The 15,440-nt window shown below is 37.5% G+C and overlaps 1 protein-coding gene across 4 annotated transcripts in view; it reads left to right on the forward strand.

Moving 5' to 3' along the window:
- GABRA5 (gamma-aminobutyric acid type A receptor subunit alpha5) overlaps positions 1-15,440 on the forward strand; it is an 82,610-nt gene that overhangs the window by 39,699 nt on the left and 27,471 nt on the right. For all 4 annotated transcript variants that reach the window (XM_019011345.4, XM_019011344.4, XM_019011346.4 and 1 more), the window contains exon 7: positions 8,572-8,654. In XM_019011345.4, the coding sequence (XP_018866890.1) occupies positions 8,572-8,654 (83 nt within the window). The remainder of the gene's footprint in view (positions 1-8,571; positions 8,655-15,440) is intronic.

Below are 15,440 nucleotides of genomic sequence, written 5' to 3' on the forward strand. Positions count from 1 at the left end.
GGCCACTCTTTCCTTTAGTTCATTGGTCAACTAATGATTTGACAGAGATATTTTTAATGCCTGAAACCAAAATTTAAAAACCAAAACAATAAAAGCCTCTCTCAGTCTTTGCAGATAGGGTCTGTGTGCATGTTAAAACACTCTTTCAGTGCCTAGCCAGATAGTTTACAACATTGCTATAACTTTGCTTTCTTCTTGTGTGGAGTTTGAAGGTCAGCCAGACATGAAAACTTTGGGTCTTTTTAGGTATTTTTTTAGTATGTGTCCAGCCCTGGGCATGCACATGACCTCTTAGATTTCCTGGTATAAGTGGGAGCTTTACAGCCCTTGTTCATTACGTATACCTTTCCTCAGCCTCTTCTTTCCTAGCTTTATGATGAAATAAATGCTTTAATTTCTTAAAGTTAAACTTTGAATTTTATTGTGAGAAAGAACCTTTTTTGTGGATTTGTGCTGTTTCTCTTTTGTAGTATTTTTAAAAAATCATTCAGGCTTATGTGTATTTTCCTACATTTGATCTGTTACAAAGATTTATTATGGAGTGTGTAGACGCACATAACAAATTAAACAAAAATAATTCCATTTCACGTCAATTATTACAATGTCCTCCTGAGAAACATGAGCATTAGAAAAAAGCAACAGCTATGTTAATCAAAATAGATCAATATACTTTATATCTCTTTTGGATAAGAAATATACTAACATCTCAAAATTATCAAACTTACGATGGTTTTCCCAACATAAATAGGAATTGCTGACATCTTCTTTTCAGTGGCCAAAGAGGAATGAGGATCCTAATAGTGCAAAGCACAGTGAGAAGTTTTAGCCCAGTATAATTCTGATGGTTGGTCTCATGTACCTCCTTACTACATTCAGGGATACAAAAGAAATCCATTAGCCTTAAAATAATTCATGAAATCTGTAATTCAAACTCAAAGTAAGCCGTATAATTTGGATCTATTTTTAAAAAGGAGACACTTTGTTATCTCAATAGCAGATATTTTAAAGCAAGGAACTCTACAGTAATACAAACCAAAGCGTGGATCATTTTAGTGTATTCTTATTTGAAAGACTTTAAAATTTCAGTAATACCCTAAGTTGACTTTTAAAAGCTTGCCCTTCACTGAGTTTAAATTCTATTATGTATAAAATAGGTCAATGTACACTTTATTCTTCTAGCTTTCTGCTGCCTACTCCCCATTCCTGCCCCGCAGCAGGACTTGATGTCTCATCTATTTCTTATGACAGGCAAAATCTTGCTTTGGATTTGACGGGGTCAGACTTAGTGCTAAGGTAAAGATCCTTAGGAGGTTGGCAAACCAGGACAATCACAATGGCCAGGCATTGAAAGAAACTAGGTCTGCAGTTCTTGTCTGGATCAAACACAACTGCAGTGGATCTACAACCATCACAGAATGGAACCAGTACACACGTCACAGTCAGAAAAAAAGGCAAGGGAATTGCTGAACCTGGCAGTGGCCTTTGGGTTCCGACATACTCTGATCCTGACTTACCAACGTTTCTGTTCCAAAAGTTCAGTTTTCATATAGTTGACTGAGCTTCAGAATACATTTTTCCTTGAAATATTATTGTAAGCTGAAGTTAGGTTCCTAGAAAATTAAGCAATGCCTAACTACAGGTATACAAATAACACATATGGTACATCATGATACTGACTGCATATGATAAAACAAATACATCCGTGCATTCTTTTCTTTAGTAAACAAATTTGGAGTTATTTTTATGAGCACAGCAGTACAGGGGAGAAAAGTCTAGCCAGGCAGGATGTGGGCATCAGGCAGGGCTCATGGGAAAGTTTCTGAAGGAGAAACAGGCTACCTGTATTGCTAGCATCAGTAACTTATTAAATATATATGTATGTATGTATTTATACATTTGTATGCATGCATATGTATGCCAGTTCTTTTTAATTGAATATTTGGATCAGTATATCTTCATTTGCTAATCTTGATTTGAGTCAGTTATAGGGAAACAGGCCTGTAATCCTTACAGCTGGGTTTCCTTTCCAAGACGCCCCACTCATAGCACAAACTATGCTCCGTGTGCGTGATGTGAATCTCCTCTTCCATCCTTGCTAAGGATGTGACTCAGGTGTAGAGTGAAAATTCACCAGCAGCATCCCTACTGGCGTGCTGAATAAGCCCTGCACAGACTTGCAGCTATGAGTACACCAGAGGCACCAGAGTCAGGCTGCAGCCCAATAGAAGAATATTGCCTGCCATCATGCCAGCTGCAGAATGCCAAACCCTGTGTCTCCAAACCCTGCAGGCTTTCTGATGGGCACAGCTCTGGTGCATAGAAAGTTTTCTAAGTTAAGCATTGGTGTGTTTTTTACAAGGCCTCTCAGGACTAGACAAAGATCATGATGAAATTAAGTCTTATTTCTTTTCTGTAGCATCAATCTTTAGATACTGTGTTGATACTGAATTTCAAGGGTCCCTAAATAAATTCCTGTATTGCCTGAGAGTCACGGGTAGCATCTTCACAGGGAGGTCATGTTTCCAGTAATTCCAGCAGAGGCACGGCATGCTGTTCAATAACTGACCCAGCTAGGATGCCTCACATGAGATGTCTATTTCATTATCAAAGTCTGAATTTTCACTGCAGTGAACATGATGTGAGCTACTTACAAATTGGCTAATATTACTAAATTTATTTGTCACCTTTGTGAAAATGATTTCAAAATATGCATGGGGCTGCTCTTTGGCACAATAACTGCTGGTCATTAGACTTGTATGAGTTTCCTGTTGCTGCTTAACAAATTACTACATAGTTAGTGGCTTTTCAACACAAATTTATTCTCTCACATCACTGGAGACCAGAAGTCTGGAATGGGTCTTGTGTGTCTGAAATGCAGCTGTGGGCAGGATGGCCTCTCTTCTGGCTTCTCTAGGGGACAATCTGTGTCCTTGCCTCTCCCAGCCTCTGGAGGGGCCAGATTCCTTGGTTCATGGTCCTGCGTCACTCTTGCTTCCACTTCTGCCATCAGATTTCCTGCTGTGATCCTGACACTCCCATTTTCCTCTTCTACATGGCCTCGTGATGACATTTGTCCCACCCAGATAACCCAGGAAAACCTCCCATCTCTAAAGCTTTAAATTCACCACATCTGAAAAGTCCTTTTTGCTATGAGGGAAACATATTGACAGGTAGGAAGGGTTGGGACATGGACATCTTTGGAGACCACCATTTTGTCATAGCATCAATAGGAAATACAAATTTTGGCTTAAAACACAACAAAGTTATTGTCTTGTAATTCCAAAAGGGTCCCAGGAGGCTACAGTCAAGCTGTTGGCAGGATTGCATTTCTTTTGGACGCTCTAGGGGAGAGGCTGTTTCTTGCCTCTTCCGGTTTCTAGAGGACACTTGTATTCTTAGACTCTTGGCCACTTTGCACCGACCTCTGCTTCCTCATCACATGTTTTTCTCTGAATCTGACACTCTTGTCTCCCTCTTAGAAGGACCTTTGTGATTGTATTGGGCTCACATGGAGAATCCAGGATTATCTCTCCATCCCAAGATCCTTAAATGAATCACATCTGCAAAGCCCTTTTGCTGAGTGAGGTAGCATACTCACAGGTTTGGGGTTTTGTGCATTGGCACATGGACGTATTTGCAGTGCTGTTATTTTGCCTGCCACTGTCACACCTACTGCATTGATGCAGGATTTCCACAAGAATGAGGAAGGCTTCGATTTGAAGAAGATTTTAGTAGAATTTTGGAGACTTTCTTTAATCACCTCATTGTCATTGAACTGGTAATAGCCAAAGCCTTTTTACCCTTTTTATACCTATCAGTTATTTATTTCAGAGAATGAAATAAATGTTTTTTTTTCTTTTTTTTCACACAAGAAGACTGGACCAGATTGGTTAGGCAGTTTTACAAAGGTCACACAATTAGTTAATAGCAAAGCTACTCTAGAATTTGGCCATTTTACCCATCATAAAGCACTCTTCATCCATCAGCTGCTCCTGACCAAGCAGAGAGCTCTTTCTTGAGTTTAGGACCCTAAGCCCTCAATTACGATGACATAAATCCAAGTTGAAGCAATTATCTTAAATTATAAAAATGCCCGACCGGGCGTGGTAGCTCACACCTGTAATCCCAGCACTTTGGGAGGCCGAGGCAGGTGGATCACAAGGTCAGGAGTTTGAGACCAGCCTAGCCAACATGGTGAAAGCCTGTCTCTACTAAAAATACAAAAATTAGGTGGGCGTGGTTGTGGACACCTGTAATCCCAGCTACTCTGGAGGCTGGGGCAGGAAAATAGCTTGAACCTGGGAGGTGGAGGTTGCAGTGAGCCAAGATCATGCCACTGCACTCCAGCCTGGGCAACAGAACGAGACTCCGTCAAAAAAAAAAAAATCCCATTTCCTTATCCTAAAATCAAGATGTTCTTCAAAAATGGGACATTATGCTTCAATAAGTGAATGCTTGAATGTCTTAACAGAAATTGGAAGTAAAACAGAAATTGGACCTTTGGAAAAATACTGGATTCCTGGGTCTTCCAGTAATTCAGTGAAGTCTTTCCACAGTCAAGTTTCTTAACCTTTTGGGCTTGATTTTCTTTATCGAAAAAGTGAGGGTTTCAAGCAGGTGACCTAGCTGTCTCTCTTGCGCTATGACAGTCACCCACTCCACAGAGGCCTTGATCTCAGCTCTGTGTGGAGGCGGCTGGTTCCACATCAAAGCATTCCACATTTCAAGAGCCCCATGAATAGAAGGCTTTCTTTCACTGAGAGATACTTTTTGAGTATTATAAAAGCATAGGCCATTTTTGAAATGTTTAGCGGGATCGAAAATTTAAATTTATTTCCTCACTGAGGCTGAAACAGTTCTTATTGAGAGATTTATATGAATAATACATTCATGTGTTAGAGGAGAGACACTATCATAGATGAAGTATACTTTCCTGAGGTTTAGAATTCTAATTCTAAGGGGCTCTATAAAATTGGGAGAAGAAGTCACAAGGCTCTAATAATAGCATTTATTGAGATGGTAATTGTAGAAAAACTGTCTTTTTTACATTTTTACTGGAGTTATTTTTTCTTTAAAAGTGTCCTTTTTTTAGATCCAGCTAAATGCTGTCCACCTGTGTTTGTGTACCCTCCCTGCCCCCACCCTTGCTGCATGCACACACACACACACACACACTCCTGCAATATGCTAAAAGCCAGCTCCTTGGTGTGCATTCCTTGTCAGAATGCCATCTTTCAACATTGTCAGTGCAGTAATTTTCGGAAGGTGGGCAGTTCTCAGGGCCAAACAGCTAGAATGAAGCTCACCATGGCAGAAGGAGCGGCTCTGGTCCCTTTTATAAACACACGGTGTTGGCCAGGAAAGGAGGAGGAATGAACCAGGAGCTGGCAGAGTGCCTCACGGGGCCTTTGGGATGAGGCTTCCCTGGGGTCTGCTCTGAGAGTAGGTGCATGCAACAGAAACGTCAGGTCTGGTGCCTGCAATGGCCTGGTGGATTGGAGCTGGATGCCAGCACAGAGCAAGGGGTTGGGGGTAACTCGGACTCTCCAAGTTGTCAGGAATTCAGCCCGTACACTGACTTCTAGGCTGTCTCCAGACCCAGTGGGAAACTGAGTGCCTGCCGGGGTCTGGCAGACATGGCAGTGTCTGGAGAGAAGACGACCATCTCCATATCCACCCTGACGATAGCATAGACTGTGTGGGGTTATAGTGTTGTTAGCATCTTTGTCAGAAGACTCAAAGGGTAAAGCCAGGGCTGCTGGTTGAGGTCTTCAGTAGCACAGCTGGGCTAAGACAATCAGGTCACTTGAAACGCCCTCCCCTCCAGCCCACCTCAGACTGCTCCCATGTGAGCCCCGCGTGTTCCTGTTACAGCCAAGGCCACAGGCGAGCACAAAGCATGCCTCTCCTGATCAGAAGTGTTCTCTAAACTCCCGCAGTGCTGTTTCCTCGTGTGCTCGTCTTCACATTTATTGCTATGGATCTAATCTTACAGCTTTGTATATACTTCCTATTTCCTGACTAAAGTCTTCCTTCTTAAGGAAATTCTAGATATTTTCAGATCATTGTGATTTTGTCCTCAAGAACACATCTGACCCGTTGAGATTCTCTGTTCCAGTACTGCATCACTTGACAAATTGCTTAAATTTGCTAACAACCATATAAAGTAACCTGTTTTCCTTTGTGTTGGCTGAATGCCATCCTTATAGGTGACTTTTTAAAAAGTTCTAATTTTCCTAATTCCAATAAGTTTTTTTTTATTTACCTTACCAATTTCATAGTCTCTAATAACAGCCCTTTTTCATAATTTATGATTGAAGAGGTCAATTGCAGGTTATTTATCAGGTAAAATAATATAAAAGTCCAGCAGCAGCTAATTGATAATTACACATACAGACAGAAACACACACATACACATGGATGCTAGAATCAAATATTTAACCTTTCAATGTCATGATTATATAAAGATTTTGGTGATGGGGAAGTACTTCTGTTCTAATGTTAGGTATAAACAAGACTGACTTTTATATACCAAGAATGAAAAGAAAATATATGTACATGTAGAAAAACTCAGGGCTAAATGAAGGTGAAATCATAAGTGAAGTGGTCGATGTTTATAATTATCTTCTTATTCTGTGAATATGTGTGGAAGATCATTTAAAAATTCCTCTCGCAGCCAGATGCAGTGGCTCACTCCTATAATCCCAGCACCTTGGGAAGTCGAGGCTGGCAGATCACCTGAGGTCAGGAGTTTGAGACCAGCCTGGCCAACATGGTGAAACCATGATTTCTACTAAAAATACAAAAATTAGCCAGGTGTGGTGTCAGGCGTCTATAATTCCAGCTACTCAGGAGGCTAAGGCAGGAGAATTGCTTGAACCCGGGAGTGGAGATTGTGGTGTGGCAAGATTGTGCCACTGCACTCCAGCCTGGGCAACAGAGCAAGACTCTGTCTCAAAAAAAAAAAAAAAATCCTCTCCTTGCCTGAATGTGAGACTTTTGTGTTGTGTTCTAGGTCATCTACACACACAAGCGTCTGTGAGTCACTCCATCTTTAGGGAAACCTACCGTCAAAAGTTGTGGCAACAGAAGATTTCCTATCTTTGATGGACAGACCTCCCTTCCACTGACATGTATTTTAGTTTCATTCAGAAAATACATACATTGACTACTCAGTCTGCAATTACCATGTGAATTATGTGATCAATTTAACAGCAAAAGGTTAATCTATTTTCACAGAAGGAAGTAGTAAAAGCAAAAATGGATGTTTATGTTTTGATTCTCACCCTAGGCTAATCAGCGACATTCAGTCTTATATAACAAGGAATGAACAATAGCACTAATGTAACCTTGAATTATTATTTGCTCTAAAAATAGAATTATAACATGCACTTGAAGTTGAACGTTTTGTATCTTCATCTTTCATTGTATGTAATTTCATTTATTTTAAATAATGGAAAGAAAAACTAACGAACAGAAGATAGGCTCATTAATAAAATTTAGAATCATCCGTAATTGGCAAAGGTGGTAGAGAAATCAGAGCACCACAGTGTGGCGGCTCTGAGAGTGCACTGGCTTCCTACACAACAGAGCCCTGCCTATGCCGCCTGTGGTGGTGCCTTTCAGGGACCTCTGCAGCCAGGGCCAGGTAGCCTGGGTGATTGTTATTGTCATGGCTCCACCACTGAGCAGCTCTGCATTCTAGGCCCCGAATTCCTTAATATCCGCACCTCACTTTTCTTCTTTGTAAACTGAGTTGGTTATAGCACCAGATCTCCCCGTGCTGTTAGGGTGAGATGAGTCAATGCAGGTAGAATCCCTCACAGGCTGCCTGGCACAGACATGCCAGCTCTTGTTACCATCATTATTGTAGTTACCAGTGACAGTGGTAGTGCTCAGTGATATTATAATTTGGAAGACTAGGCCTGGATTAAAAAATAATAATTAGGGTGTACCAGAAGATTGTTATGATAATACAGGTTCACTTACTATACAGTTTCATATTGGCCCATTACACAATGGTTATAGCCAGGTTCCGGTCAAAATTTGGGCGTGTAGGAAAACTCTGCACTAAATGTACCACGTGAAGTTATAAGTGAAATAGTAGATATTTGTAATTGTATTACTTCAACTTTTTCTGTATTTTCCCATATTCTACGAATATATGTGCATTTATTCTACATTTATATTTTTTGAGCTTATAAGCCATTTTAGAAAATGCATGTTCTCAGTCCCGTCAAGGAAAGCTTTATGATAATGCTCAATAAGGGATAGGAAACAAAGAATAAATAACTTTTAAAGGCATCTTAAATTGTTTTACAAGCAGTAATATATGTATAGGTACACACCCTAAGCCACCGAACTGCTGAGTAGATTTGATTTAAGCCTTATTTCTGAATGATATTCACCTACAACACAAACTTACGTAATTTGGTGGGGATAGTTCAGATAATCTCATAAAAGACATTAATTTTTAAAAGTACTTAATATGGCTTTCTGGGACACGATGGTGGCTCAGTGAATGGCTAGAGTGAGAGAGTGGTTCAAAGGTCTTCATCTTTTATTTTTCAGCTTGACCATCTCTGCAGAGTGCCCCATGCAGCTTGAGGACTTCCCGATGGATGCGCACGCTTGCCCTCTGAAATTTGGCAGCTGTAAGTTATTTTCACAAGTAAGAGCCTTGGACATATACTTTGGGGATCAATTCCACATTTATTCAGAAGAATTTAGGTTCTGCATATACGTAAGCACAATAGGATGCAGTCTGTTTAAGAAGCATGGAGAGTGTATTGTTCTCCCCAGACTAGCTTTCTTGTCTGCAAAATGGGGTCATTAACACCTGCCATACATCACAGATTAGGATAAACTATGACAATGCCAGTGACATCACTGAACAATCTGGAATGTGCCCCTCTGGGGGTGTTTCTCCTCAGATCTCAACCGGGCAATTCTTTTTTGTTTTTGCATCTCAGATTACAGGTCACCTGGTCAAAGGTGACCAGTACCCAGTACTCAGCCAGTGATATTTTTTATTGTGCTGTAATCCTTGCTGTGTTGACTCACTTCTTCTAGAATGTTCCATAAGAGCAACAGCCTCATCTGTCATGTTCATAGTCAGTGCTCACCCACAACACTCAGCATTTTAGGAAATATGTGTTGCTTGAATAAATAAACAAATTATTCATATCACAATACTATAGGTATACACTTACACAATTCTAATAGGAATTCCTGGATTCCAGCCATTCCAGACAGAGGAATTGACAGTTGAGACAGTTGAAAAGTTCTGTGTCTTACAGGAAAATGTAATCCATTTTCTTTACTGTGACAATTAGAATGTTTAAAAATATTCTTGAAATATTTATTTCTCCAAGTATTAAATTTTGTTACACTTGTTTCAGCATCATCCCCACATGTGAGCTATTGGGAGCAGACTTGAAACTGATCTAGTTTCCATCTTTCTTTCTACTCTTCACTTGTGCACATGCTATATGAAGTTTTCACTTTGAAAGCAGAATGTTCTCCTTGAGATGAAGCATGAAAACTGTGTGGGTTTGAATCCTGGCTATCCCACTCCTCTGCTGAGTAACTGTGGGAAAGTTAATTAGACTCTCTGAGCCTCTTTCCTCATTTGTAAAATAGATGAGGGCTGTTATAATATGTTTGAAACTGGCAGAGTAATACCAGTTAAAGTGTTCAATAAATGCCCATCATCATCATTACCATAAAAGTTCATTATATTTATAGCTTCTTGACAGGATGCATGTCTCATCACTATAAATCATCTCTCTTTCACCATGTAATGCCTATAGAACTAAGTTTTGTCAAATATTAATATTGCCACACCAGTTTCTTCTTTAACTCTTGCCTGGGATATCTTTCTACTCCTTTTTTGTCTGTTTCTGTTTCATTATATATCCAAGTTGAAAAGTTCTGTGTCTTACTGGAAAATGTAATCCATTTTCCTTACTGTGACAATTAGAATGTTTAAAAATATTCCTGAAATATTTATTTCTTCAAGTATTAATTTTTTTACACTTATTGTTTCAGTTATTTTCCTTTCCTCTTTAAAAAGAAACACCACTTGTTGAAGAGATTGTCTTTTCCTCATTTTTGTATTCTTGGCACTCTTGTCAAAGATCAGTTGACTGTATATGCATAGATTGATTTCTGGACCTTCTATTTTGTTCCATTGTTCTCTATGTCTGCGTTTATGCCTGTGCCATACTGTTTTAATTGCTGTGGCTTTGTAACATATTTTGGAGTCAGGACATGTAATGCCTCCAGCTCTCTTTTTTCCCAAGATTGTTTTGGATATTTGGGTTTTTTTGTTATTTCATATGATTTTAAACATTGTTTTTTCTATTTCTATAAAAACTGCTGCTGGAATTTTGATGGGCATTGGATTGAATCTAAAGATCACTTGGGTAGTGTGGACATTTTAATAATATTAAGTTTTTCATCCATGAACAAGTGGCGTCTTTCCATTTGTTTGTGTTTTCTTTAATTTATTTCATCACTATTTTGTAGTTTTCAGTGTATAGATTTTTCATCTCCTTGGTTAAGTTTATTAATAAGTATTTTGTTCTTTTTGATGCTATAATAAGTGGGATTGTTTTTCTAATTTCTTTTTCAGATAGGTCATTGTTAATATATAGAAATGGAACTGATTTTTGATGTTGATTTTGTATTGTGAAACTTTAATGAATTTATTGATTAGTTCTAAAAGTCTTTTGGTGGAGTTTTTTGGGTTTTCTCTATGTAAAATGATGTCATCTATAGATAGGGAGAGTTTCACTTCTTCCTTTATGATTTGGATGCCTTTTATTTCCTTTTCTTGTTGAATCATTCTGGCTAGGTCCTAAAGTATTGTACTGAATAGAGGTGGTAATGGTGGGTGGGTATCTTTGCTTTGTCCCTGATGCTAGAGAAAACGTTGTCAGTTTTTCACCATTGACTATGCAATTCACTGTGGGATATTCATATGTGGCATTTATCATATTGAGGTAATTTTCTGCTATTCCTTGTGTATCGAGAATTTTTATCATGAAAGGGTGTGGAATTTTGTCAAACACTTTTTCTGCATCTACTGAGATGATCAAATGGTTTTTGTTTTTCATTCTCTTAATGTGATGTATTACATTAATTGATTTTCATGTGTTGGACCTTCTTTGCAGCCCAGAGATAAATTCTGCTTGGATACGAATCTCTTAATGTGTTACTGAATTCAGTTTGTTGATACTTTATTGAGGAGTTTGGCATCTATATTCATCAGGGACATTGGCCTCTTGTTTTCTTTTCTTGGAATATTTTTGACCACTTTTCATATGAGAGTAATGCAGGACTCACGAGTTTGAGTCTTTGTTCCTCTTTAGTTTTTTTTGAACAGTTTGAGAAGGATTGGCATTAATTCTTCCTTAAATGTTTGGTAGAATTCACTAGTGAACTATCTGGTCCTGGGCTTTTCTTTGTTGGGAGGTTTTTGATTATAGATTCAACTTCCTTAATAGTTATTGATCTATTTAGACTTCCTATTTCTTCATGATTCAGTCTTAGTAGGTTGTGTGTATCTAGGAATTTACCAATTTCTTCTAGATTATTCATTTTATTGGCATATAATTGTTCATTGTTGTCTTTTACAAATCTTTTTATTTCTGTGGCATCAGTTGCAATGTCTCCTTTTATTTCTAATTTATTTGACTTTTCTTTTTTTCTGAGTCTACATAAAAGTTTGTCAGTTTTATTTTTTTTCAAGGGACAAACTCTTTGCTGATTCTCTGATTCTTTTTTATGGTTTTTAGATTCCCTACTTTGTTTATTTCTGCTCTAATATTTATTATTTTCCTCCCTCTACTACATTTAGACTAGTTTGTGCTTCTTTTTCTAATTCCTTAAGGAGTTAGGTTGTTTATAAATTTTCCTCTTGGTGCTGCTTTTCTTATATGCCATAAGTTTTGATATGCTGCATTTTCATTTTTATCTGTTTCAAGGTATCTTCTAAGTTCCCCTTTGATTTCTTCTTTGGCCCATTGGTTGTACAAATGTGTGTTGTGTAATTTCCACATATGTATGAATTTTCTAGTTTTTCTTCTGCTGTGGATTTCTGGTTTCATTCCATGGGGTAGGAAATTTCTGTCTTCTTAAATTGATTACATTTGTTTTGTGACATAAAATGTGAATGTTCTGTGTGTGCTTTAGAAAAATGTGTATTCTGCTGCAGGTGAAATGTTTTATGTATGTCTGATGTTGTTCCAGCCCACTGTACCTCTTTGTTGGTGTTCTGTCTGGTTGTTTTATCCATAACTGAGAGAGAGGTATTGAAATCTCCTACTGTTATTGCACTGCTGTTTCTCCCTTCAGTTCTGTCAATGTTTGCATTATATTTTCAGTTGTTCTTACGTTGGGTGCATATTTACTTATAATTGTTATATCTCTCTGGTGAATCAATCTTTTTGTCATTACATATTGTTCTTCTTTATCTCTTGTGACAGTTTTTAACTTAAATTTATTTTGTCTTATGTAAATATAGCCATCCCTGCTCTCTTTTCATGGCCCTTTATCATGAGATACCCTTTTCCATCCCTTCATTTTCAGTCTATGTGTGTCCTTAAATCTACTGTGAGTTTCTTGTAGATAAAATAGAGTTGTGTAATCCCAGTACTTTGGGAGGCTGAGGTGAGTGGATTGCTTGAGCCCAGGAGTTCAAGACCAGCCTGGGCAACGCGGGAAAACACCATCTCTACAAAAAAAAAAGTTTTAAATTAGCTGGACATGGTGGTGCATGCCTGTAGTCACAGCTATTTGGGAGGATGAGGCAGAAGGATCACCTGAACCTAAGAGGCAGAGGCTGAGGTGAGCCATATTTACCCCACTGCACTCAAGCCTAGGCAATAGTATAACACCCTGTCTCAAGAAACAAAAAACACACAAAAAAAGAGTTGGATCTTGTTTTCTTATCCATTCAAACTCTCTTGTGTCTTTTGATTGAGGAGTTTAATTCATTTACATTTAAAGTAAATACTGATTGGGAAGGATTCACTATTGGCATTTTGGTAATTGTTTCTATTTGTCTTTTATCTCTATTGCTCCTCTTTAACTCTCCTGCTGTCTTTGTGCTTCATTATTTTTTTTGTATTGATATGCTTTGATTCCTTTCTCTTCTTTTCTGTAACTTCTATAGTTATCTTCGTGGTTACGGTGTAGCTTATATAAAATATCTTAAACGTATAACACTCTATCTTATGATAATATCTTAACATCAATTACATATAAAGACTACACTTTACTATTTCCCACACACTTATTTACATCCATTTATATTGTGCATCATTAACATTTTTAGTTGTAATTATTTCCAATACTTTTGCCTTTGACTTTTATACGAGAATTAAAAGTGACTTATTCATCACTGTTACAATAATACAGTATTCTTTATTTGTCTGTGTATTTACCTTTCCCAAGAAGTTTTATACTTTCTTATGCTATTGTGTTGCTATTTAGCATTCTTTCAACTTGAAACACTCTCTTTAGTATTTCTTGCAAGTCAGGTCTAGTGGTTTTGTATACTTTCTGCTTTTGTTTTTCTGGAAAAGTTTTTGTCTTGCCTTCATTTTTGAAGGAGGGTTCTGCCAGGTATACTTTTTTTTCAGCACTTTGAATGTGTTTTATCATTCCCTGCTGTCCTGCAAGATTTCTGATAAAAAAAAAATCCATTCATAATCTTATGACATGACTATTTATAACAACTGGCTTTTCTCTGGCAGCTTTGAAAATTCTTTCTTTGACTTTTGACAATTTATTTATAATGTGTCTTGGTGTGGATTCTGGGTTTGCCTTATTTGGAATCCTCTGTACTTCCTAGATCTGTTTCTCCATTTCGTTTCCCAGGTTTGGAAATTTTCAGCCATTATTTCTTTAAATAAGCTTTTGTTGTTGTTGTTGTTGTTCTTTCTCTCTCTCTTCTCCTTTTGAAACTCAGTATACATATTAGTCACTTGATGGTGTCCCATAAGTCTCTTAAGCTTTCTTTTCTCTTCTTCATTCTTCTTCTTGCTCCTCTGACTGAATAATTTCCAGAGATCTATTTTTGAATTCATTGATCTTTCCTTCTACTTGGTCTAGTCTGCTGTTGAATCCCTCTGAGGAATTTTTCAGTTCTGTTATTGTATTCTTTAACTCCGTGATTTCTTTCTGGTAATTTAAAAATATTTTCTGTCTTTTTATTGAAAATTCATTTTTTTCATATATTGTTTTCAGTAAGTATCTCTATGATGGTTATTTTGAATTCTCTGTCAGATAAATTATATAACTCCATTTCATTAGGCTCAGTTTCTGAAGATTTGTCTTCTTTCATTTTATGGAACATATATCCCTGTTCCTCATTTCTTTATATTCTGTATTTGGTGTGCACATTAAATAAAACATTCACCTCTCCCAATCTTCATAAACTGGCATTGTACAGGGAAAGACCTTCACCAGTCCACCTTTGCCAGAGATTCTGGGGACCTCTCCAACCTTGGTGCTAGTCAAACTCACTTTCTTTATTCTAAGCAGCTCCTAGGCATCTAGGGTCTGCTGGATCCCACTAGCACTCAGAGACAAGCGAGACTGAAATCAGTTCCTCAGACAGCCCTCAGAAAAGCTGTCTTTCTGCGTTTTCTGCATTAGTTGATATAATCATGTGAGTTTTCTTTAGCCAGTTAAAATGGTGGGTTACATTTCTGCCTTGCAGCCCTGGAATAAACTCTGTTTGGTTATCACATATAATTATTTTTATATGTTGTTGAATTCAATTTGATAATATTTTGTAAGTGAGTTTTTGCATATATATTCATTTTTTATAATATCTTTTGTTTTGGTGCCAGGGTAATCTTGGCTTCATAAAGTGGGAAGTATTCCCACCTTTTTTATTTTCTAGAAAATACTGTATAGAATAGGTGTTGATTATTTAAGATGTTTGTTACAATTCTTCACTGAAACCACCAGGGCTTGAAGGTAACTGTTTAGGGAGATATTTATGATTTAAATTTTCTTAGTATTTAAGACTATTTGAATTATGTACTTCTTATTAGGTGAGTTTGGGTAAATTGAGCTTTTTGAGAAATTGGTTTATTTTATCTAAGTTATATTAAATTTGTGTAGAGTTGTTCATAGTTGTTATATTACTGTCTTGATGTCTGCAGTGTCTGTAGTGATATCTCTTATTTCTGATGTTGGTAATTTGTGTTACTCTCTCAGCAAGATTGATAGAGGTTTTTCAATTTTATTGATCTTCTTATTTGTAGCCCTTTGTTTCATTGATTTCTCTATTGCTTTTCTATTTTTTATTTCACTGATTTCTGCTTTCATCTTTTTATTTTCTTTCTTTTGCTTACTTTGCATTTAGTTCGCATTTCTTTTTTGTAGATTCTCAAGGTGGGAACTTAGGTTATTGATTTGAG

This window comes from Gorilla gorilla, chromosome 16 (assembly GCF_029281585.2).
Source record: "Gorilla gorilla gorilla isolate KB3781 chromosome 16, NHGRI_mGorGor1-v2.1_pri, whole genome shotgun sequence".
Taxonomy (NCBI): domain Eukaryota; kingdom Metazoa; phylum Chordata; class Mammalia; order Primates; family Hominidae; genus Gorilla; species Gorilla gorilla.